The 25,052-nt window shown below is 36.2% G+C and overlaps 1 protein-coding gene across 1 annotated transcript in view; it reads right to left on the bottom strand.

The window, feature by feature from the left end:
• LOC104494584 (transcription initiation factor TFIID subunit 2-like) overlaps positions 1–24,661 on the bottom strand; it is a 44,679-nt gene extending 20,018 nt beyond the window's left edge. Inside the window, exons 1-13 of the mRNA XM_010137445.1 lie at positions 24,531–24,661; positions 23,584–23,683; positions 21,864–21,949; positions 17,133–17,268; positions 15,605–15,759; positions 13,315–13,429; positions 13,105–13,214; positions 12,285–12,350; positions 10,378–10,630; positions 6,896–7,036; positions 5,428–5,538; positions 3,775–3,968; positions 3,064–3,203 (exon numbers count right to left, since the gene is read on the bottom strand). Coding sequence (XP_010135747.1) covers positions 3,064–3,203; positions 3,775–3,968; positions 5,428–5,538; positions 6,896–7,036; positions 10,378–10,630; positions 12,285–12,350; positions 13,105–13,214; positions 13,315–13,429; positions 15,605–15,759; positions 17,133–17,268; positions 21,864–21,949; positions 23,584–23,683; positions 24,531–24,661 — 1,738 coding nt within the window. The remainder of the gene's footprint in view (positions 1–3,063; positions 3,204–3,774; positions 3,969–5,427; positions 5,539–6,895; positions 7,037–10,377; positions 10,631–12,284; positions 12,351–13,104; positions 13,215–13,314; positions 13,430–15,604; positions 15,760–17,132; positions 17,269–21,863; positions 21,950–23,583; positions 23,684–24,530) is intronic.
• Positions 24,662–25,052: the final 391 nt, after the last annotated feature.

The raw sequence follows: 25,052 nt of genomic DNA, 5'->3' as shown, positions 1-25,052 counted from the left end.
TAAAGCCTTACTATTAACAGCAAAGAAAACAACTTATTCGGAGAAACGATTTCTTTTAAAGTAACTTAAAATAAGGTAGTGCTATTCCTACCCTGAGAGCTGATAGAAAAACAAGGGAGTTCCACACCGCCCCAGAAAATACTGACTTTCCTTTTTATGGAAATTACAAAATCTGTCAGCTTCCTTTACAAGAACTGTTAAAAGGTCGCTTTGGCACAAGCAACAGGCATTTGATAGCTCCTGGTTTACATCCAGTATTAACTGGAAACCAGGTAACCAAGAACAACGAGAATCAGACCTCTTGGCAAGAGAGAGCCAGTCATTTCTCCTTCCAAAGCCAGGTTCAGGGCTCTGTGAGACAAGCACTGCTAACTTGTATATGGGTTGCTGAAGAAGTCAGCCGGCACACTGAGCTTCAGGATTCAGTCCTACATCAAAAACTTACCAGTCTCAGAGCAGGAGCAGAAGCTATCGCGTTCAGTGCTGGTAGGTGGTATTTGAGGAAACTATACCGATGACCAGTTAGACAGTAGGCTGTGTGGTGAATTGTAGTGACTTCATAGCAGATAGATATTTGTATCTGCTACCTCTGCATCAGTGAAAAAGCCGTTGGCAAGAGGTAAGGCAGTGAGGTACAATAATAATTCTAATCCATCATTTCCAGATCTCGCAAGTGAGCTCCGTTGAAAATTACGTTCAGCTCACTGATTTCTTCAAGTCATCCTTCTACTACTTTTTACCATTCAAGTTTTACCTTCCTACAAACTATTCAAGCAAGTTACTCCATCTTGCAACCCATCTGATCAGCTGTTTTAACTGTACTGTATTACTTTGCAGTACAAACACTTCATTAACCAAGTCAGTTATTAACAATAAACATAATCCATAAAAGGTCAAGAATTTAATGAGAAAACATTATTTCTATCAGTTTGTCTTTCCAAAGGGTGGGATGAATTAGTTAGGAGATTATTCTAAAGGAAGCGGGCTGATGAGTAAGCTTTCTGTTCTCCACCAAATCCTTCCACTAACATTCTGTGAAGGGAGGAACAAAACAAGTAGCCTAACAGAGAGAGATGATGCACACCAGGAGAGTTCTGAATTAACGAGATGAATCATAGAATGGTTTGGGTTGGAAAGGACCTTAAACACCACCTAGTTCTATCCCTCCCTGCAATGGACAGGGAAACCTCCCACTAGACCAGGTTGCTAAAAGCCCCATCTGACACTGCCATGAACGCTTACAGGAAGAGGGATTCACAGCTTCTCTCAGTAACCCGTTCCAGTGTCTCACCACCCTCACAGAACTTCTTCCTAATATCTAATCTAAATCTACCTTCTTTCAGTTTAAAGCCATTACCCCTTGTCCTATCACTACATGCCCCTGTAAAAAGTCCTCCCCATCTTTCCTGTATGCTCCCTTCAGGTACTGAAAGGCTGCACTAAGGTCTCCTTGGAGGCTTCTTTTCTCCAGGCTGAACAACCCCAACTCTCTTAGCCTGTCTTCATTGGAGAGGTTCTCCATTCCTCTGATCATTTTTGTGTCCCTCCTCTGGACTCGCTCCAAAAGGTCCATGTCCTTCTTAAGTTGGGGGCCCTAGAGCTGGACACAGTACTCCAGATAGGGTCTCACAAGAGTGGAGTAGAGGGAACGAATTACCTCCCTTGATCTGCTGGCCACGATTCTTGTGATGCAGCCCAACATGCAATTGGCTTTCTGGGCTGTGAGTGCACATTGCCAGGTCACGTCGAGCTTCTCATCAACCAATGCCCTCAAGTCCTTCTCCTCAAGGCTGCTCTCAATCCATTCTACATTTGTGCTTGGGATTACCCCGATCCATGTGCCAGACCTAGGAATTCTAACTGGGTATCCCTCATAGGGTCACCAATCGGTACATGAGCAGTGGGTTATGGATCCAGAACACCTGGTGAACTACGAGACTGAGGATGGAGCCCAAGAGTGGCTCTCAGTGCACAGCCTCCCTTGAAGTTATTAGTTTTTCTGTATGACAGTCTGGTTTCAGTCTATATGTGTACGTCCAAAGTCTGCCAGATACGTTCAAACACTCCAGTTGCCTTAAAACTCTCATTGCCTGTCTAGTTAGAGAAGTCTTTGGACAGAATGACAGCAGTAAGATCAAAGTAATAAAGCCCTTAAAAAAAGGAAAAACAATTATTCATGAAAAAAGCAAAGGAAACTCTTCACTATCCTGGAAATGAAAACATGAAATTTGAGGCAGAATTACAGTAAGTCTAGAATCACCGATATGCTCACAGAAGAAGAATTGAAGGATTTGTCCATTTTGATAGGGATAACCCTTCAAACACAAGAGTTGTCACAGATCTGTTGAACAGAGAAAGACTAACTCAAATGAATAAGCAGGCCAATGTAATGCTAAATTAAGTTTATAAAATGCAAATCATGCTGTAATATCTACCTGCCTCTAGAAAATCTGCCAGGATTGAATTTCAGCTTCAAATGGCATTTATGAAAGCTACCCTATTTTTTTTACAAGGATCTGCAACAGTCAACTAAGATAAAAGTCAATATTAAAAGAATGGAAATACCTCACAAACATAAGCTATGTATAAGGAACGGCAAAGCAGAATTAACCAATAATCACTAAAATAATTTCAGCTTCCAATATTTATAATCATAAGATGCATGCAAAAAGCAACGTAAAGAGATCAGCAAGAAGGTAAAGCAAAACAAAGAACTTTGACTAGCAAATATGTCTGAACTCAACCGAATCAAAATTAACTGAAAATGAATTGTTAAAAAAGAAATTACCAAGCCCCTTACCACTACTGATTGTGCTGTCTATTCATTATTTTAAAACTTAGGTATCTGATCCAAATGTGCAAGACTCTAAGAAACAATGCTCACCACATCTTCATAAAACTTGCATTCTCCAGGACAAAGCATTAATAGAAATCTCAGCTTCTTATCAATACATCACACAAGCTCTTCTGGAGGACACTATTTCAACCTAATATTAATGAGATATTACATTTTTCTACTATATCACAAGTGTTACAATGTGTCAAAAGACTTGAAAAAAGTACCTTTTGTGTAATCAACAACAGCCTCCAATGCTGCTATTCGGACATCTATGAAGTGCCCATATTCTGCATATGACTTGAAAAGAGCAGGATCACTTGGGACATGACCATTCTTCTGAAGCACTCGAATAGCTTTTAAACAGCTGGATATGGTAGAAAGAGGAAATTTACATTAGATTTATGGAATGCCAGACAAGAATAATTACTTCCTTCAAAATCAAGTACTGCAATTTTTCTAGAATTATCCAAATTAACATGCTACACTTACTTTCACAGCATTAACACAGACCCTCATTAACTCTGAATTAGGCAGAAACACAAACAAAATTCGCCATCGTGTCAAATCCATTATTTGGTCTCAGTATAATTGTACTAACTTACAGACAAAACACAGCTCAGATTGTGTTGTATACACTACAGATACTGTTAGAAGGCTAACTTCTGCAAAACTTTCATAAAATGCTATTCTTAAAGAGGCACAAACATGATCTGCTAACGCATGCTATTAAAAGTATACATTTATACAAATTAACGTTGAAAAATAAGCAATCAAGACAAACTTGCACTATCAGCTTTTGGAAACTGGATGGAATTTGACATTCAAGACAAAAAGGCTAAAATCTCAAATCCTATCTACAGAAGGGTACGTATAACCAAAAAAGTAGTGTTAATGTGTCTGCTCTCTTCACGTCTACAATAATTATTAAACCGCACCTGACGGTAATGGTATGCCTGTAACTGGGAAGAAGCTTCTCCATATTTAGGAAACGGGTAATTTCCTCAAGAATAAGTCGAACATCAGGATTTAAGTTATCCAATGTTCGAACTTCATTGTTCACACTGACGGCAGGAGTTACAGAGTTGGCTAGGGCATCAATCAGCTCAGCACGATAGTAGTTGTCTGAAAACTAGATAAAAACAGCATTTAAACACAAGTACATATAACAGTAGATTTCTTTAAGTGTTAAAGCTCTGCTACAGAACAAGATCTTAAAAACAAAAACCATGTGAGAAACAGCATGAGAAAGCAAAACAGGAATAAATTTGTTCTGAAAATGGATTTGAGTGTTATGGAGCAAGTATATTAATCTTCACTGTAGTAAGAGCACATTAAAATTAATCCATTGTTTTATAAAACCAGAAAACTCAGGCACTGAAAATTGTCCAGATACGAAAAATAAAAGCCATTATTTCTAAATGCAGCATCTAAAACTACTGTGTGTTTCTATATTCAGTAACAAGGATATCAAGATTAATGGGTAGTTAGCACTTCAGAAAATCAGGTAGTTTGCCTAGATAGCAACTTCACAAGCTCCTGAGATGAACTAATGGGGTCATTGCTGCTTAATGAGGAAAATCTGCTTCATTCACTCCTTTTACCTGGGCTTAATCCAATCTAAACAATCCCAGTATCAGATCTGGTAGAAGATGTCAAATATACACATAGAAGGGTCATGTGGAAAAAGTGAGGCAAGATCTCTCCCCTGGTGGTGGGGAGGTGTTAGCACAACTCACCACACTCTGTGACCACTGGTGCTCGCATTCACGTGTCTCACTCTCTACCTCTCCACCCTCTATCACCATCCTCTTATTTCAGTAATCTTGCAACAAGCATCTTGTTACAGTATGTGTTTCTACACAGAAGAGAGTGAGGCTTAAGACTTCAGATTTCTTCCATTTAAGTTTGGGTACTTAATTGGGAAGATTATGCTAGAATCCTAGCAGTTGTAGACCTCCTCTGTAGCTAGAGAGACGGAATTTTGCATCATCTTAGGATCTTAAAGGTCACATAATCATCCTTCAGAGGTGATCTGTGTGAGGAGGAACTTTAAATGACAACACTTCCAACTCAGATGCTGCAGTTTAGTGACGGAATAATATGAACCTGGGTTTCAGCTGTTATTTAGCAAGATGATGAAAATCTAGTTCTACGAGCTAGAGCTGACATTCAGAACCCAGAATCCTAGAGTCCTGTATATCGTTAAAAAAGGATTCTTTCCTTTCCTTGCTCTTTCAAGTGTTCTTCTCAAGGTGAAGAAACCCCAACAAACCAGTGCTTAACTTTGCATGGTAGCATTCAAAACACATGGGTCTTTTGAATGAAAGAGAGTAAAATAAGAAAAGTATGTGTGTAAATGAAGACAGGCAGGTCCTCGGTAAATCAACAAACACAAAGAGCTTTGAAACATGCAAAAAAATGCTGTCAGCTACAGAACATTCTGTAACATTTACTGTTTAAGTTTCATGTATCACCTTTTCATCAACTCTCCTAGTCAGATATTTACATTAGTGGTATAAGGCATCATGTAGTATCCTAACTAAGACTTTTTTCAACAAAGTGAGAGATTAAAACAAACATATTCTTACCTTATTCTTCCTGTTATCATTATACTTGATCAAATCCAAAATAAACATTAAAACCTCTTTAGGACAGAGGTTGTGAACATCTCTCAGAAGGGCCATGGCAACAGGCATAGTCTGTGTAATAAAAATTAATGCTAACATCACTCTTCCATTAAAGAATTGACAGTTACACCCTGAAAAGAGCTACATCCTGAAAATGAGCAATTAACAATTTTACAATAGCAAATCTCTGAAAAGTTGTATTTAAATGCTTTTTGAAAGTCACACCTCAAGCTGTATGTTTTTCAGGTCAAATAAACTATGTATTTATTGCTCAATAATTGGTCATAGTGCAGACATTTGAAAAAACTGTACATCCAAGAAAAGACACTCAAGTCAAAGCACTATCTAAAAGGTAACAAACAAAAAATAGCGAAACATAGAAAACGATGATGGAATTAATTCTGAGACAGACACTGAAGTTGGGTGTTTTCCTGTGAACACAATATCTAAGCTTCCATTACCATTGAGAGGTATAAATCCGACACAGTCAGTGAAGCTTGAAAAATTATTAGCCGTACAGGTATTAGCCTGACTAGGTATTTATTTCAGAACAAGCTAAGCAGCTCTCTAGGCTCTACTCATAGATAGAGGAGTCTTACTCTAGATCTATAAACTTCAGACACAGAATTAAAAGTGAGAAAAGTATAAGATTTAGTAGGGAAGAATGAACAATGACAATAAGAGCAGAAAAATACAGAAGAAGGTCCAAAAAAGATGTGGGGAGAAGGATGAAGCAGTTTGGACAGAGTAAGAAACTAAAATTTGAGTTTTCTCCATAATCCGGAATATGAAACCTGTGAAATAATAACTCAGTCATCCAACAATTACAAAGTGAATCTAGAGAGAAACCCATTGTAATTCATTTTGTTATCCACCGTACAATCAACAACTATAGGTCCCAGGAAAAAAACCTCCATTAACATTAAAATAAGCTGCATCAATACATGATGTTGACAATTAATAGACAGGGGAGGGCAAGAAGGATAATGCAGTGCCTTGCATTAAAAAGCCCACCAATTTTAGATAAGATTTATAAAATTTTATTTGCAGTATAATATTGCCATTAATGAATAAAGACAGCTGCTAAATTCACCTGAAAGGGAAAATGAGTAGCTTTGTTACAGTTCAATAAATTCTACTTAAGAATGAGCTCACAAATATTTATGAATAATTATTATATGTACTCCATTCTTCTAAAGAAACTGCTAATTTAACTTCAGCTATGCAGAAAAAACTGCTAAAATTTTGTCAGCTGATTTTTGACTAAGCTCGAACAAGCAGATGCCATATAAAAATCCCAAATAACTAGGTCTTTCTTATGAAGGGATAAAGCAGGACTGTGCTATCCACGTCCCTGTAATTGTCAACTGTAGGATCGGTTTTATATTTTGACATTTCTTTTAAAATGCTCAGTGGAAAAAAAAATTACCTTTTGCAGAAAGTAGCTTTGAAAGTTCATGAAGTTGTTGGTCTTCACAATGTTTGGACAAGTCTTACAACAAAACATTCGGGTAAAGAGTGACTTCATGGCTGGTGGTCCTGTCCATGTACTTACCATGGAATTTGCAATCTGTGTAATTAGAGGGGAAGGGAAATTGTATTAACATCACCACTGCAAGTTTAGTTTGTCTGTAGAAAACCACACATTTTCCATAATCAAAAAGGGCAATTGCCAAGAACATACTGCCCTTCAAATACATACAGTTTCATCAAGGTATTATCTTATATTAGCTAAATTTCACTGCCATCCCCAATATATCTTCTCTACATTAAAGGTAAGTTTTATGAAAATAGTTCCACTTGGGAGACATCTGCAACTAATCATCTTTCCATGATAAACTTCTGTTCTTAATTATTTTCTCTTTTTATTTTAGACTAAAATTCTTTATTTACTAAGCCAAGTTTTCTCAGTCTACAGAAGCCAGTGATGGAAGAGGCTTTTGCACCACCAACTTCCCAAATTTACTCTGCCAGTAACCTCAGCCTAGACTTTAAGTAGGTCTCAGCCACCCTAAGACTAAAAGACCACTCCTAAAGCGAAAGGCAAGTCAGCTACCTCTAACTTTAATCATAGTTTACAAAGAGACTGGGACAAATTTATTGCTACAGACTGTTTTGGTATAAGGTGGTAAGGTTCCACAAAGACAAAGCTGGTTTTGTGCATTCCCAGCACGCTGGGTTTCATACATTTACCATATGGAGCAACGAAAGCCTGCAGACAAGAACAGCTATGCCTGATGACGGACTCAGCCTGATGACAGATTGTGCGTGTGCTCAATCAGATGAGGCCAATGCACTCAACAGTGTAGCAGGAGTGTCCATTGTTACAGACCCACCACAAACTAAGGATCTGTTTTCACTCAGAAAATGAATTTGATGATTGCCTTCTAAATTATTTAGCTTGTTTCAAAGGGTATTACATATGCAGTAAGAGAAAAGAAAAGCAAGAGGCTATCTCAAGACGGGTAGCAATCTATTTCACCATTGTTCTTATGTAAGATGGGTGCTTTATTACTGAAAAGCCTTTTTCCACTCAGCCAGGCTTCAAAGACAAGTCAGAGAGACAAAATACTGCAGTCAGACTGGATGTACCCTTTGCAATAACTGAAGTCTTCAAACTAAAAATGCAGGCAGAGCTTTTTCGGTAAGGTACATAACGACTCTTCCTGTGGAGGAAGCTTAATCCCAAAGACTGCTTAGAAACCATGATGATGAACTTGGCATTGCAATGTGAAAAATAAAACCCAACCCCCAAAATATTATCCAAGTTTACTATATTTACAAGATATTCCTATTCCATTAAAATTGGGGTGTAAATTTCTAAATATTTTAAAACTTCTACTTATTTTAAGCATTTCATTTTGCAAAATCTATAGCTGAAAAAACCAGTATTTTCCAATTAAATCCATAGTAGTTAAAATCATAATCTTTTCAGTATTTTTTGGTCTTTTGTGTTCTGACTAATTTGAATCTCTCTTTAAATACTGACAGATATTATTCTACTGATAACCCTATGCACTCTGAATTAAATGTATTTGCACTTTGCCTGCACCACAACACGAGTAGGCTGTATTGCACTATTTCTTCTCAAAAAGACAGCAGGTACACTCTATTTCTCCACCCTCAATTCAGTACAGCATGAAAAACTGGTCTAAGATGTAACTGTCATGCAAAGCTATGAAACTCCTCAGTGTTCAAGAGCGGGAAGTTTGTGGTGGTGTTGCTTTTTTAAACCTTAGAGCATGGCACACAACAGATCTGAATGGAAAATCAGCCTATATACTCCCAGGAATTAATACCGTGACATTGTTCTCTGCTTTCTCTATAGGGTTATTTGTCATGAACTCAGCAAAGTGCCATGTGCACACACACATCTATTAACTTCTTTATCAATGAGAATTTGTTACCTGGATACTTTACGCCTTAGAGGCTGAAGCGTTGTTTTACAACAAAGTATGCAGTACAATCAGTCAGTGTAGTAAATTAAGTTTTATAATTGCATTGTCATCTGTCATTTCTCTGTATCAACATGAGTACACCAAGAACATTTTATAATAGTAACTACAATCCAGCTAGTAGTTGCAAATCATGAAAAAGGACATGACAGACTTGGCTTTTTTTCCAGCGAAGAATACAAATCCTGAATATTTACGAGCTGAGAAAATTAAACTGAGTTAATGACAACAGGAAGTGAATCTTATTAACGCCCTGATGTTGGAACTAATAATTGACTATACTACACTTTCCTCCTAGGTAACTTACATATCTACAACTCTGTCCTGCCCATGGCTCCTTCACCTTGATTCAGTGTCACAATTATAATTTTTGCTGAGCTTTGTAATCTTTTTTTCTGTACGTCAACAACCTTCCTGTAGACCCACAATTTTTCATACCGTTACAACTGAGCAAAACTGGTTATCATGATCTGCAGCCCAATTGTCGAAGAATTCAAAGCAAAGACAGAAAAAACATTGCATTTAAATGTAGTAGCAACTGCTCTTATAATATTTACCTGTGGAATAAAGACTTAAATATTCCAAGTGAATTCATTATGAAACTTGCATACTTCAGGTCAGATTCTGGCAGTACCAATACTAGCACGCACACTGGCAGTATTACATAACATGAAAATACATTGTCACAAACATTTGTTGGATTTTGATTTTCAAAATATGGCCAAAGCCTTTATTTCTACACAGGTACTGAATAATTCTCAACAGATACACCGCAGAAAGCAAGCTATACGCCAATAATCTGAACTCTACACATTGTCAGTAAGTAAGTATACCTTTATGTCCATAAAAGCATGTCAACAACATGTCTTTTCAGACATTCTTATTCCTCTGTGCTTCTGCCTGGTTGTTCTACAGGGTTCAATAATTTTCTATCTTAATGCCAATTTTGTGTCTAAAGAAAAAAGATTACCCCTTTTCAGGGCCATTATTTGCCTTTATAATATTTAATTGCAGACCATCATGGTGTTTATTTTGTGCCCTATTTAATGTGAAAAAATATAGAGCAGCAATCTGACTTCACAAATGAGTTTCATCACTTCAAAGTTCTCAACAGACAGGCCAAGGAACTTCACCATAAAATACAAAAATACACTTTGGCTCTGAAAAAAATTAAACAAAGGTCTTTTATTCCTGCCACTTAATGAAATCTGGAAAAATCCCTTGTGGTTTACATGTCTGACATCTCAATTTTGACAATTATGAAAGCCTTCTGCAGTTTCAATTTACAGACTAAAATAATACATCTTTCCTTTCAAATCAGTCCTGTTAAAAATACTCGGCAAACACTTTTAGAAGGCTAAATATCAAGCCAGTTTAAGAACAGTGATGAGTTTTGACCCATTTCCAAAAGTTTACAACGTCTAGCAGATTTCTTCTCCCGTTCACATCACCTCACCTTCGCAAGGCAGAAGCAGGCCAGCATTCTCACTCTATAGAAACACTGTTCCTGTTCTAGAATATCAGTCAGTGCAAGCCGTGATGCTGGAGTAGGGAACTTTTCCAGTGCTAGAATGGCTTCTTCTTGTGCAACAACATCTCTCTCATATCGAAGCTGATACTGCCACATGAAATCAGATTGTTCAAATTCTACTTTCCTCAATACTGACATATCAGGGTCTATTCTTATCCACAGCAAAGGGGAATCCGCACTAAGAGAGACATGAAAAACATTAAGAGCTTACAACATTTCAAGACTCTTGAAACTCAGCAGATGTTCTAACTTCTTACGAGTTATTTTTCAGGTATTTAGATTCAAAGAATCATAAAAGAATCTAAGTTAGAGGGGATTTCTGAAAGTTACCTGGTCCAATCACCTGCTTCTAGGACAGCAATTCTATAGGCTCCCAAGGCAATCTGTCCAAACCTCCAGTACATCAAAGTGAATACAGTGTTTCAGTATTTTTAGTATTTTTAACCTACAGATCAGAATTCACGGTAAACTACCGCATAATATCAATATATTTAATTCTCCTTCCTCAGACATCATAACTTTGAGTAGTACTTTATCACCTTCTACGCTTTAAGATTACCAAGAAAAAATCCAACAAAGAAAGTATGGTGGTAAACACTCATTTTTAAAATATACTACTTTTTATCAATAGATGCGAAAGTGCTTTACAAACATGCTATGATGTTGAAAGCTGACAAGGGCAACTGCGCAAATGCACAGAACTGCCAAGCCAAATATGATAAAACTGAAAGTATTAACAGACAGGATTAAAATTTTAGTCCTACAGAAAAAAATTACTTTGTTTGTACCCAAACAAGCATTTTATACTCAAGTATTCGCACAGCAGCATGATTGCAAAAGTAATTTGTGAGAGCAACAAGCACAAACCATATAATAAATTCTCACTCATTTTTTCTCATAAAACTGATAACAGCAAAATACACACACGGAATTAGCAGAGTTTGGAATGACAAAAACAGCATCATCATAAACATGATGTGTATTTCTGTATACATTTGTAGAATATTGAGAATTACTGTCAAGATAGGAGCTAGAGAAGAAAGGATAGTGAAGAGTGCATACATATGATTTAGAAGAATAGAAAAGAACAATCATCATCACATATGTTTGGAGCAGAGGAGTCCAAACTGATGAGGTTAAATTTACAAGAATCTCCAACACTTTTAAGGTAACAAGCAATCTATCTTGCTTCAAAGAGATACCTTTAATTTTAATGAGCAGTTTATTTACTTCCCTCAGCCAGCAAGCAAGGTACCAACACCTTTCGTATATAAGAGCACCTCTGGCTCCATCTCAAGGAGGGCAAAGGGGGTATTTACATTGAGCAAGAATTTTTTCTTCTCTTTGGAAGAGCCAGTTTCAGTACAAAGCACTTCATAATTTATTTTCAATCTAAAAGGATTCTTTTGTAATTAACCACAGATTTCAGGAACTTGTCTGTCAATTAAATGGTCTTCACTGAGGTCCAACAAAAATTGCTCTTACTTTGATTCAAGCAAACTCTTATTTACATTTTATCTATAAAGTCAGATGAAAGATATCATTAGAAATGTGTCAGAAAGAATCAAGTAATTTATTGTAACACCTTAACATGCTTAATATTTTTTTAGAACTGTTTACAGTAGTTAACCCAGGCATTTTACATTTTTTCAGCATTTTCCCTGCTACAGAAGAAAAGTCTCAAAGAAGGCTAAGAAATGTGGTATAGTCTTGAAATTTGCCAGTCATACAATGAAGTACAATGTTACTATCAAATCCTCCAAAACAGCATACTTTAGACAAGGGGAACAGGGCTCAGCCTCACACTGAGAAACTCCAACAAGCTAACTTACTCCATCGCAGAAAGGTCCATGTCCACCTCTTCTCCATTCATCAGTGGAATCTTTTTCTTCTTATTTCTATTAAAAAAGAGAAAATAGAAATAAATAGGTATTAATTACCGTAGTAGCAAAGACATGTTTATAAATGGAGCTTAAGCCTGCAAAAGTATTCTCTGTGTATTTCACCACATAGAAAAATAATGGTTTCTCCAGCAAAAAACATTCACAAAGTTGAGTTGTACATCAGTTTTGTTCAAATAATAATCACCAATACTTTATATTGGTTTAAACTTGACTCCCACCATTTTTATAATTACACATAAGCACACAACTTTGAGAAGTTGAGGTCAAATTAGTTATTAAAATACATTAGGAAACTGAGCGAATCTATTTGGGAAGTATGTCACTTTTCTTACTCGTTAGGTTTAGTGAATACTCTTAACAGAAAACTATGCAAGTGCTTCATTCATATTGAGATACTCCACAGGCCTACGTATGTCTTCTCTCTAATTTATCTTTCCTGCTCAAAGGCTTTTTGAATAATTTCATTAATTAGAGTCTTTGTTCAAGTCATTCTATATAAATAAGCTCTTTATAAAACTTTCATAAAATTACTTATAATTAAGAACTGAATATAAAATGTACAGTTTCTTGCTATCCATAAACGGCAGTAAATTCTATTTCCTCCCCTTACATCACAGGTAAATCTTATTAGTAATACTAAGAAAATACAAACAAAGAATTTAGAAAAGCATATACTTATCATTAAATGCACTATATGTTTTCATATATCCATACTAAAAATACTTGTGGTTTGCATTTTAGTTCTTACCTTCTGCTTTTAGAATGGCAAGGTATATCATGTTTAAGACTGTTTTCTTCAATCTGCAATGTATGGTTGAATGATCCATCAAGTTCTTGCACTGTCACTTTAAGAGGACCCTTCAAGTTCACAACATGTTGTTATTAACATTAAATTTATGATTATTAATGTATATGTCGTGCTTGTACATGTAGGTAAAATATGGAAAATTGAACTTACCACGTATTTCTGAGTCCCAGGAGATGTGTAGTCTTGTTTTATTTCCAATTCCAATACATTCCGCTTTCTATTAAATGCAAAGCTACCATAAAATTTTACCACTCCACTCTGATCCCTAATAAGCAGTATAGGAATTCTAGTACACTTTGCAGTAGTACATTATTCTCAATGTTTTCATTCTTTACACTAGCTTTATGCTTCTTTATTTGTTCATTCTGAACTTGTAAAGATTTTCTTTTTCTTTAAACAGTTCTTTAACGTACAATCATGTATCTTATGGAGAAAAAACGAAGTACAATGAAAATTACCTAGTAAGAAAAAAGTCATCATGAAGAACTATATTGGACCCCACCACATCCAATGACTTTGGCATGCTCTCAGACAAAGTAATTGAGTAAGACTTCAGTAATTTCAGTATGATTTGTTTTACTATATATTTGAGTCAAATAAAACTAAGGGGAAAATGTAGACATTAGCTTCTTTTTTTCTACACATGCTACATTTAACTCAATTTTATTGCAGTTTTTCAAACTAGGTTACTGTGAACATGTGTGCATGTTCATATATACGAGAGATATACAATATGACTGACAAAAAAAAAATTATCTCATTCTGCATTTTTATCCTAGGCAATGATTTCAAGTCAACTGTTCCTGTGAATAACTTCTTCATTCATTATTTATGAGAGCCACTACCATATTTACAGTAAAACTAGAACACTAGAATGAAGTGTTTTAGTCTAGTGCATGTTCCCAAAAAGTCTCTGACAACATCAGACAAAATCAGGAAAGGAAAACCTCTTCTTTCACATCCTAACATGTAATCCAGATTCAAAGAGGCACCTTATTGTACACGCAGTACTAACTTTTCTCCCAAAATAAAGTCATTTGACTAGGTATCTCAGACCTGTTCTGTTCATGGTGGCTGCCTTCATATGGGTCTGTGATTTTGTCATTAGGTACATCTTAAGGCATTTTTAGTCACTTCTTTAGCACAAGGTTTAAACTCAGCATCAACACAGCTCTCATTAATAGCATAAGACAGCACTAGTTAATAGCAATAAAACATCCCCCCAAACAATACAAAGACCTGCTTTGGTCTTACAAGGTGGAAGATCTACCATCACAGGTGTAACGGTGTCTGAAGCATCATAGGGAGGTTGCAACCATAGGATTAAACCAAATTTACATTTAACAGGATCAACCTTGGGGTGAAAGTCCAGAGAACCTGAAAAATCCCCAAATCTGAGAGTTGCACTTCTTCCTTGCTTATAGAACAGATGTAGTTAAGATTCACCCAGCTCAGATAGTAATGCTGACATTTAGGTCGGCTCTATACGTACATATAGAACCCTTATTTTCCTCAAATGCCTGGCACAACTACATATGGAAATTAGAATAACGTGTATTTATACTTTTGTATATTTTTTGTGAATACTTTTGATGCAGATAAAATACTAACTTCTCATATTACTCTATAAATATTAAATATAGTGTTTTTTAGTTAGATATTGAGATGCATGAACATATATTTCATCAGCTTAAATAAATAATGTCTAAATATAAACACCCACTTCTGTTTTCTCTTAGAACAGTAAGGTATGGTTTTGCTGCAGTCACGTATGATTTTAGCCTGCAGTCGCGTATGATTTTAGCCTGCAGTCACATTAATTAAAACTACCAATTAAATCTGTTAAATGAAGCAAATTCAAATTTATCCTTGTATCAGTCCGAAGTAAGAAATCTTGACTAATATCACTGAAATTTGAAAAGTGAGTGCACAGACATACACAAAGGTTTATTTTAACTGAAATTGCAATATTAACCCAAGTTACCAAGCTGTTCAATGTTAGTGTATTTTAAGCTATTAATCTGAGCTTTAGGTTACTTATTTTATGGTGATTTACTGGAAATCACATCTTAAAACGCACCAGACTATAGCATTTTCCATGTCAGACTTCAGCATATTTCTATGGGCAGTGTCCTCTGGAATCCCTTTAGTATAATTTGGCTTTAAATTCCAGCTGAGTTCTTGTGCTTCTTTCAAAGTAAAACTTAAAATCATGAAATCCCTTCTAGTAAAGAATATGCAAAAAGAAGCCAGCACACTCTAAATGACTGTGAAAGGAGTGTGAACCTGTGGCTCACATATACATCTAATTCAAAGAATAGTACTTAACTGTTTTAATCAAAGATATTTTCTACCTTTCTTCCCATTCCTTTAATAGTGCCAATTAAAAAACAAATTCATCCTCTATGTTAACAATCCAGACCAAGAATAAAAAGGATACACCCATTGCTTTATTAAAGGTTGGATGTCTTTGCCAGAGACATTTGAGATAGATTTCAAAAACCCAGATGTGGAAACCAACATCTGACTCCACATGTGTGACTGGAACTTCTGAGATGAAGCAGTGCTGGCCAGACTCAACAACTTGTTGAAAACCTAAAATGATAGAATTATGACTTCCAGTAAATATTTCAATATATAAAATAAGCTTTTCTGTTTAATTGCAACTGAATTGCAACTAAAGGCCAATAAACTCATTGTCTGACAACTGGCCTCAAAAAAACTTTCAAAATAAAGACATTTCAGAAAATTATTTGCTTGTCCATATCAGAAATCGTGATTTGCAGACACAAATGTATTTTTACTTAAGGCAAACCATCTACAATGCTGAGAAAGCTCTGAAACCCCAGCTCCTTAACACAAGAAATGTTTAACAGTAAGAAAGACTAAATAAAGATACCTTCTTTGCTTATCACTGCTACAGGTTTTTCACAGAGTTGAATTCAAAATGGAATATAGAAACACTTTTTGGCATCCATTTTTTAGTTCTAAGCACCTCTGTAGTTCAAAACCATGTAATCTGTGAGGTTAGTCACTGAGAGCAGGTACGGCCTCATGGACCATATTATAACGCAGAGGGTAAGGGGTGCATATACATGTACACACACAAAATCCATTAGAAGACCATCAGCTTTCAAAAATTAACTACAGTACCACAGATCACTGACTATATCTGCTTTTTAGAAATAAAACAGTCATCAGATTCTCTGCTTTGCTATTCCTTTTTAAAAATTGCAAAAATAACGTAAAATAATGTAAAGAAAGTTTTTGTATTTTCAACCTGACAACTCCTTATAATAGCTCTAGCACAAGGACACACATTTTCCTTAAAAAAACCCAAAATGAGCAAACAAAAAACCCCCAAATACCTGAAGTTTATAGGCAAAAGTATCACTCAGTTTCTCACTGAGTGTTTGTTTATAGCACCCTATCTTTTTAAAGGAATGTCACAAAACATATTTAGTAAAGAGGAAAAACTACTACTCTGTAAATGTTCAGCAATTCGGAATAAAACTACAATCTTCTATTCAAGTGTTCCTTCTTATACAAAGATCTATGATCCCTCTAGCAGTAAAAATTTTATACGGTGGAGAGAGTAGAAGCTGGATTTTCATGACTTTCATTACTTGTAACTTGATTACGTTAGCTCACAGCAACATCACTTAGCATCAGTAACACAGGTCCTTGGAGTTAACAATGGATCACTATAACACAAAGCAATGAAATACCTTAATATTAAAGCAAATATGGAATATATAAAAAGCATTACGAATTATATATAAGAATAATAGCTAACCTTATTCTAACACAGATGATCTACATTTTATGTTTGTTCTATTATGCTAAAATTGAAAATACAAATGGAAACCTATAATGATCTGTTTTACTCTTCCTTATACTCCATTTAAGGAATAGAAATGCAACCAAGGACAAAAAGTTGTCTATATTCCACAAAATCATTTAAATACCTGTAACATGAACTCCATGCTAATTCTGTTCTCAATCAGTCTCATAACAAGATGTGCTTTACACTGGAACATGGTGTAATATTCCCAGGACAGTGTATGAGGGTGTTTGATAGAAAAATGTAAATGCGATGCAGGGCTGAAAAATAAAAAAAACAAAACCAGGTCTCTATTTTGCATTTTATGGAATGAAACTTAAAATACAGTTTAGCAACCAAGATTATAGCTCCACCAACGACTAATTAGGATCTCTTCTACTGCTTTAAAGCCACAAATTAGGAAGACGTTTAAAATGACCACGCGCTTGTACAGAAAGGTGACATGTATGTATGTACCCAACACACAGCAAGTAATGTACAGAGAATAATGACAGGCAATACATGCTGTGTATTACTGTAAAGACAGTAGTAGCAGTAGTAACCAGAGCAAGGAATCTGTGACTTGAGTCTGGAAATTACTCAGGAATTAACTTTCCTCCTGCTCCACTTCCATTTAAAAGAGACTGTACATAGTGAATATTTTATATTTAAATAAATAATTTTTGCAATTAAAGAAAAGTAAGGTTTTTAAAATTCACACCAGACTTTCATGTGATGAGCCAAAGGAATTGATTGGATTTTATTTTAGATAGCACTTTATGCTTCCAATACTTGGGCAAACTGATGTCTTCTAAATGAGATAACATGCCAAGGAAGACTAAGCAGAGTATCACTTTACAGCTGACACACCATTTCTGTAACTTGAACTATCTGTGGTGCTCCTTCTCACATACCCTTCATGTCTATAAGCAAAATATTTTAAATGGTTTAAGTTCATTGCACATTAGAAGACAAACAAATAGTGAAACCCTGAAACTTTTAAAAACAGAACTGATTTCTGGATAGCCTTAGTGGCTGCACAGCAATAAAACACCAAAAGACTTCATTTTGATGAGCTTTAAACTTAATTTTCTCCACCAAATTCAACATTTCAGAACACGAACGTTCTGACCTTTAGCCCAGTTTCAAAGCACAAAAGTAGCTGTAATACTGTAATTCTCAAGAAAAATTAGCCTTTTTTGCCCCCTTTCAATTATTTGACAAGTGGAAATAATTAGAAGCCTGACTTTATTTTATTGATGAACCAAGTCTGTGGCAATTGTATTTTGTTGTGCTATATTTTTTCTTTTAGTTCTTGTCACAGACACTTGAGTTTTCCATGAATGAATAACAAACATCTGAAGAAACTGGACCCACACCATGTCAGGCCAGGGTCTTATGAAGTGGGAATCCAGGCTTATTTCATGCCAGTTCGTGGAGAATCACAAATTGGCCACTGCAACACAGAAAATAGATTTCTGGACTCAAAACTGGATTCTTCCTCTGTGATTCTTGCTTATAGATAACCTAAATAAACCATTTCCAGATGGACCAGACATTGATTTATCCAAAGACTTTATGAGAAGACACTGCAAGACAAAATGAAATAAAGCGCTATAAGCCTGACCTTCCATGCCAGCTACGCCAGGAAGAGACTGGTCTTCCAGAACTTTCAAAGACTTATTAAACAAACCATTTTAACTTTGACCAATCTTCCCATGCAGCTGAAAGATATATGCTGGCAAGATGTGTTCTACCAGGACAGGACCAGCACTTAGCTCCTTATCTGCAGCTCTTAAGATTTCAGGAGATGGCAAGAACCAAGGTAGCTGCAACACCTTAATATTCTTTTTTCCGTCCTTCTACTTACTGGGAGACTCCCTTGACTTTACTCATGAACATCTGCTTAAACATCTTAAGAAGACATAAAAAGAGAAGTATTTCTAAATTTAAGCAAATACTACCTTTCACAGGTATAATAAGTATATGAATAAGAAGGTACTACTTAGGTTTACCTCTTGCTGTTTCTAGTTGATAGGCAATTGCTGAAGTTCTGATCAAAATTACCCTATTGATTTGGATATGTCTCTAGTCCGAGGGGAAGGATTAGCAACCATGAAAGAATTGAAATGCAAGGAGGAAACTGAGGTTGTGGCTCAGACATTATATAATAATTTGGTCTCAGTATAAAAACTATTTATCCAGCTTCAAATTATACAGTTGATTGACTTTGGTAAAAGTCTTTTCTTGAAAATTACAACCAAGCCAGGACCCACATTCTTGGCCTTCTTAAGTCTACTAAAGCATTGACTGATTTTAGTGCTGGTTACATTATTTAACTGCAAATTAAAACTGAGACAAGTTTGGATTTGACAGTTACTTCTGTAGTTAATTCAATATTAATACATTTCTTCTGATTGTATTTTTCTTCAATCATTATACTTCTGAAACTTTTATTGAATTGGCACCAACTGAGAATTAAGATTATCAATATAAACCTAGAACCTTTGTCAAAGTGAAAAGTTAACTAAGTCTTCCCTGTGAATTTATAATGCTCATGCTCTCAAACACACTCAGTCATTCAGTGTAAACCTGTCCATATGCTTCTTTCATTTGAAATATACCTATATAAATTTCTTCAGGTTTATGATTTTTACAACAGGGTGGTACCAGCACAATCAAAGACTGAAGAGAACCAAAAGAATGAGAGAGGAGAACACAAAATGAAAATGTAACTCAAAAAGCTTTGTTTTGAAGCTTTCATCCATACAGCAGCTAATCTGCAGTTTCCTTCCCTTCATTTTCCCAGGCTCTGGGATTTTTTTCTTTCAAAATAAGTGCTCTGGAGAGGAGTGTTTGTGTTTCACCAGACATAAACAGGAAGAATCTGTGAGACCTGTGTTTTGCACAGAAATTAATTCATGTGTCTGAAAGATTTGGGTTTTTTCCTCCAGTGATTTCTTTCCATATTGTACTTCTAACTTAGTTGAAAAATGAAATTATTAGTTAACCTTTCTTCATATTACTATTACTTGGGACTGCTGTAACGCAAATATGCTTGACAGGAAACCACATCACAACAACCAGAACAAAGAAATGCAAAAAATACAGTAGAAAGAAATATTCTAGACATCATTATGAAACTGTCTCCCCTAAATACGTATCATTTTCCGGACCCAGGAGTATATACTTAATTTACACACAAGAGAATTTTGCAATCTACAAGAAACAGCAAGTTGTAATTTATATTTAAGTGATGTTATGTTTATTATTAGCAAGCTGTAATACAATGAAGGAGCGAGGTATCTGTAGAAATATAGTGTCTAACAGTGATACCTCACAGAGAGGAAACATACATTCAAGAGCATTAGAACAGGATTTTGTCAATTATTTGCATCCAATTCTAGAATAAATACAGTAAAAGTAGTAAAATTAGCAGTTACCAAGAGACTTTTTTTGAATTTCCTTTTTTAAACACGTGTCCTTCTTCTGTAGTTTGATCTGAGCTTATTAATGTGAATTTAATTTCTCTGTATGTTGACAAATTGTAATATTGTCAACTGAAAACTCTGCTAAGAATTAATTCATTACCCTAAATTCTCCTTAAATAAAAGACACCACACCACCAACAGGGCACTCTAAAACGACTGCTGCTTGCTGCAACTTGCTTCTCAGAGGTATATGTAACAAAAGCACCCAGGTACTTGGCCTGATTCTCTACCTGAAAGGGCAGGACAGTGAACTAAATCAAAACCCATCATGAGAAGACAATCAAAAACTGAGTCTAGCATACACATACACAAACTGGATCCAGAAAACATGGCAGTAGTTGAGAATTTGCATGGCTGGGAAACTAACCAACATGTCCTATTTCTGATTTCAGAAAACACTTTTTTCTTTGTCATCTCTCAAAAAAAGATCACCATTCAAATTTTAAATGGGTTATTTGTATACTTCACTCAGTTCTAAACTAAGAGTTTTATTTTTAAATAGACAAAATCTGGATTTGCACAGACTTGAATGCAAAAGAACCATGGCTGCAGACTATTTCAGCTGTATTTTCACACGGGACTTCTGAGGCACTAAAGACTTACGAAATTCACATATTCTTCCACTCCACCTGCACATGCTCAGCCTCACAGTTCTGCACAGGCTGCTCCTGAGTTTCCAGAGATTGAGCCTTTGTGAAGCTGTGCCATAACTAGATTAATTTATCCAAGAAAACAAAAACCCAGCAAAAGGTTGTCATTGAAGCCTGGATCAACTTACTGATCTGACTTCTACTAATACCTTTCTACCACCAGTGGTTAGCACTACTCAGTAGGTAGTACAGGAGGATCACAAAAGAGGTAAGGGGAAAAATTCCTAAGCTAGACTACTGAACCTACAGTTACTGAGAAAATACAAACCCAGCCAGTTCACAGTTACCGACAGTACTTCACATATGACTGATCTAATACTTTTTTCTCCCACTGATTAAGAAATCTCAGTATAGGATTGCAACTGCAAGAGGAAAGAAAAAACAGCAAAGAAAAAGCTTAAAGTTTAAAAAAAAGCCTAAAGATTACCAACCACTCCAGAAACATCTCAGGGCAAAATTCTGGCTCCATGTTCTCTCTCATTCTCTTACTAAAATGTAGTTTCATAATAGCATTAAATACATTCAATAAACTTAATTCAAGATTTGAAGTGAAAGAAAAATAAAACAACAGAAATATAGTATACTCAAGATGTACTTTATGAGACTGGTAATACATGCCTTGGGTAGCTGAAGATCTTCAGCCTTTGGCCTTCTGCTACATGACATACCCAAGGCATATATTAATGGCCCCATAAAAACATAATCTGTAATGACTTGCAGCTTAAATAAACATACTTGTCTTTCTCTTTTCCTCCTCCGAATATTGGATGCAGTAAAACTCCACCAGTCTTCAGTTCGTATGCCACTATTTGATCTAACTCCTAAAAAGTACAACATACATAAGCAAGCATGATTTTGAAAAGTAGAGAAATTATTAAAAGAAGACAGAAATTATTAAAAGAAGACACATCATTGTTCAAGCCATACCTCCTAATTAAACTTGTTACAAAGATAATTTTAAAGTTACGGATGTTTCTCAGCATGGCAAACAATAATAAACCAGTAAAAATTAGCAGTTAATATTCATTCCGGGTCTGGATTGTGGGTCAACCCACAACAATATTTAACTACAATGTATCTAAAGAGTATTATTCTTCAGTAAAAAGATTGTCTGTGACCAAAAGAAATAAAGGTGATCACCGTTTCCTTACAGTGGACAGTGATATTGGGTATACCCACACAGTAGAGAGCAGCTTAAAGCCCAAGGCAGACAGAAGCTGGCTCTGAACTGGACCATGAGTTTGAATTTGTGTGAGGCTGCGCCCATGTTAAGAAGCACACTTCAAGGCGGGATGCTTGCATGGGCTCACTATCACCCAACACTCACCATGGCTTTTGAATCAAACCGGGTCAGCTTGAGCACAGGGAGAATGAATTGACGTCTGCCTGCGCTCCAGTGTTACTCAAGGAATTTCCAAGTGCTGATATGTATTAATATTTATTGATTCTTACCAACTTACACACTTTCATATACTGATAATGAATTCAAAGCAATAAGGGCAGAACGGGAGGCTGTGAGAGTAGCACCTCTTAGTTCTGTGTGGAAGCACTGAGTTAACTCTTACGGAAGAACATGAGCCACTAACATCCATAAGCAACTTTGCAGCAGTGAACTCTTAAGAGAGACCCTCACCCAGTTCTGCTGTCCTCTGTAGCACCCACACCCTTAGCACAGGCAGCACGCAGCTGGTGAGCTGCATGTGCATTAGGCAGCCAAGGATACGGCACTGGGTCCCCATGCGAGTAAGGGATGTAACGAGCCTACACAGTTAGAAACCTCGTTTTTGGAATTGGAAGAGTAAGAGGGTGTGATGAGAGAAATAGGAAAAAAGACACTCATCTCTCTGTGAATGAATCTTACTGGCAAAGAATGAGGAGTTAGTACTGCTATCACTAGAAAGTAACTGTCTCAATATTATATTCAGAAATGTAAGGTACAGACAAAAATTTATTTTCCAAGAAAATAAATCCCTTCATAGGGATTTTTTACTGTTTCATTTAGTATTTAAATGAAGCTAAAAGATCCAGATCCACTATTGATCCAAGCTAACACTGGAGCCCTTTCTGAGCTCTATGGATGGCCATCACAGTATAACAAATTCACCAAACAGATCTCTCTATGAATCTCATATTCTAAGTGATAAAAAAGGTGCAATTTAAAAAAATGTTTTTCAGTGTTTGTGCAAAAGCTCAAACAAAAAGAAGAAAACTAATTGCACAGAGAGACAATAAAAATTATTACTCATAAGGCAGTCACAGAAATGTATTTTGGTTAGTGAGTTTTGTGTTTTTCCTTGCAGCAAGTGGTAAAAATATTTCAGCTCTAAGTTTTGTCACTACTAAACATTTCTTTAAATTGCAATGCAAAACTATACTATATTCTGGTTTTATATTCCATCTGTCTTCGTTATAAAATGTCTGCAAGATATAGAATATTCTGCTATTCTGTTGTTACCTGTTTAATCCAGTGGCGATACTCATTAACGCCAAAGGTTTTTTTCATCCAAAGGCCATAAATATAACCAGAGATTCCCTTTAGCACCCATTCATCTGACCTATAATAAGAAAGAAGCATGAATTACAGCACTTCAGGAGGAATTTTGTAAGGGATGGTATTTTTGACCAGCTCAAAATAGCCACAAATTTCAGCAGGTTATGTAACTTCTCCAAGTCAATAGGACCCTGATGAGCTGTGAACCAATTTATGTAACTTGGATGGGACCGATGAAACTGAAAAGGCAGTGAAAACTGAACTTTTACCACAGAAGCCCATATTAAAATATTAAACCAAACTATTTTAGCTGAAACAGTAACAATAAAACAGTGGAAATGGACACTAAAGTTAAAACAAACGCTAGTCTATATTATCTTAATTTTTTGATAAATGTCACAATGCAGTACAGATTTGGAGAGCAAGTAGACAAAATACCAAAGTATCTCACAACATGGTGAACACCCATTTAAACACCTATTCTGAGAGTTACTTTCTAAGAGGAAAAATTATGGACAAAAACTACAGAATTATCATGATCTAGAATTCTAAACATAAGAATGACATACAGGGTATGACGAAGTGAATAAAATAAAGCTATAAAAAGGGAGCCATTGAGAGAGGAAAAATTGCCCTCACCATGAAAGTAGGTGTCCTGGTTTGAGCTAAAACTTCCTTGTTTTGGGTAATGGACAAACAGAATTATTCCATGTAGTACAATAATTCTGCATTTAATTGGTTAAGGGGGTCAGGTGAAACGTTACGTCAGGAGCCTTTAAAAGCGGCAGCTTGGGGGTGGATTGGTCTCTCGGTCTTCCGGACTTCACGAGGGGAGGACTCCCACCAGACTGCTGGCTGCTGAGCTAGGCTGGAGGCCGGGGGCCTGCACCCCCGGATCGCCTGAGGATCACAGACTCTGAACTGTCATTGCCGTGAGTCCCGGCCCGTCTGAACTGGGTGAGAATATTCGAACTCCCTGTCGTGCTGAGAGCTTCCCTGCTATTAAATCGGCTGCCCGCAGGGTTTCTTCCCCCTGCCCCATCTCGGCGCGGAAAGAACTTTACTTTCTTCGCCTGGAAAGCGGCTGCAAGGTTTTCACTCCCACCTTGCCGTTGGATGCCTGCCAAGAGCACTGGCCTTGAACAAGACTGTTACAGAACTCTGGTTATCTAAGTCCTCTCTTCTTCGTTTTTTTTTCCCTTTCTCGGTTTGTGCCTATATATATAGAAGTGTATAGCTGTGTGGTTTTATTGTTTATTAAAATTTTGTTTCAGTTTTCCGAAAATGCAGACCGAGGTGTGAATTTCTTCTTCCCCTTTAAAACCCTTCTGCCTCTAGCAGAACAGAAGGGAATCGCTAAGGAATTCGAGGAGTTGTTACCTCGGTCCCTTGACCCTTAACAGTAGACTAGAAATAAGGAAGACAGCGAGAGA

This window comes from Buceros rhinoceros, unplaced genomic scaffold (assembly GCF_000710305.1).
Source record: "Buceros rhinoceros silvestris isolate BGI_N320 unplaced genomic scaffold, ASM71030v1 scaffold1146, whole genome shotgun sequence".
NCBI classification, from domain to species: Eukaryota; Metazoa; Chordata; class Aves; order Bucerotiformes; family Bucerotidae; genus Buceros; species Buceros rhinoceros.
This window is presented reverse-complemented; position numbering and strand designations above follow the sequence as displayed.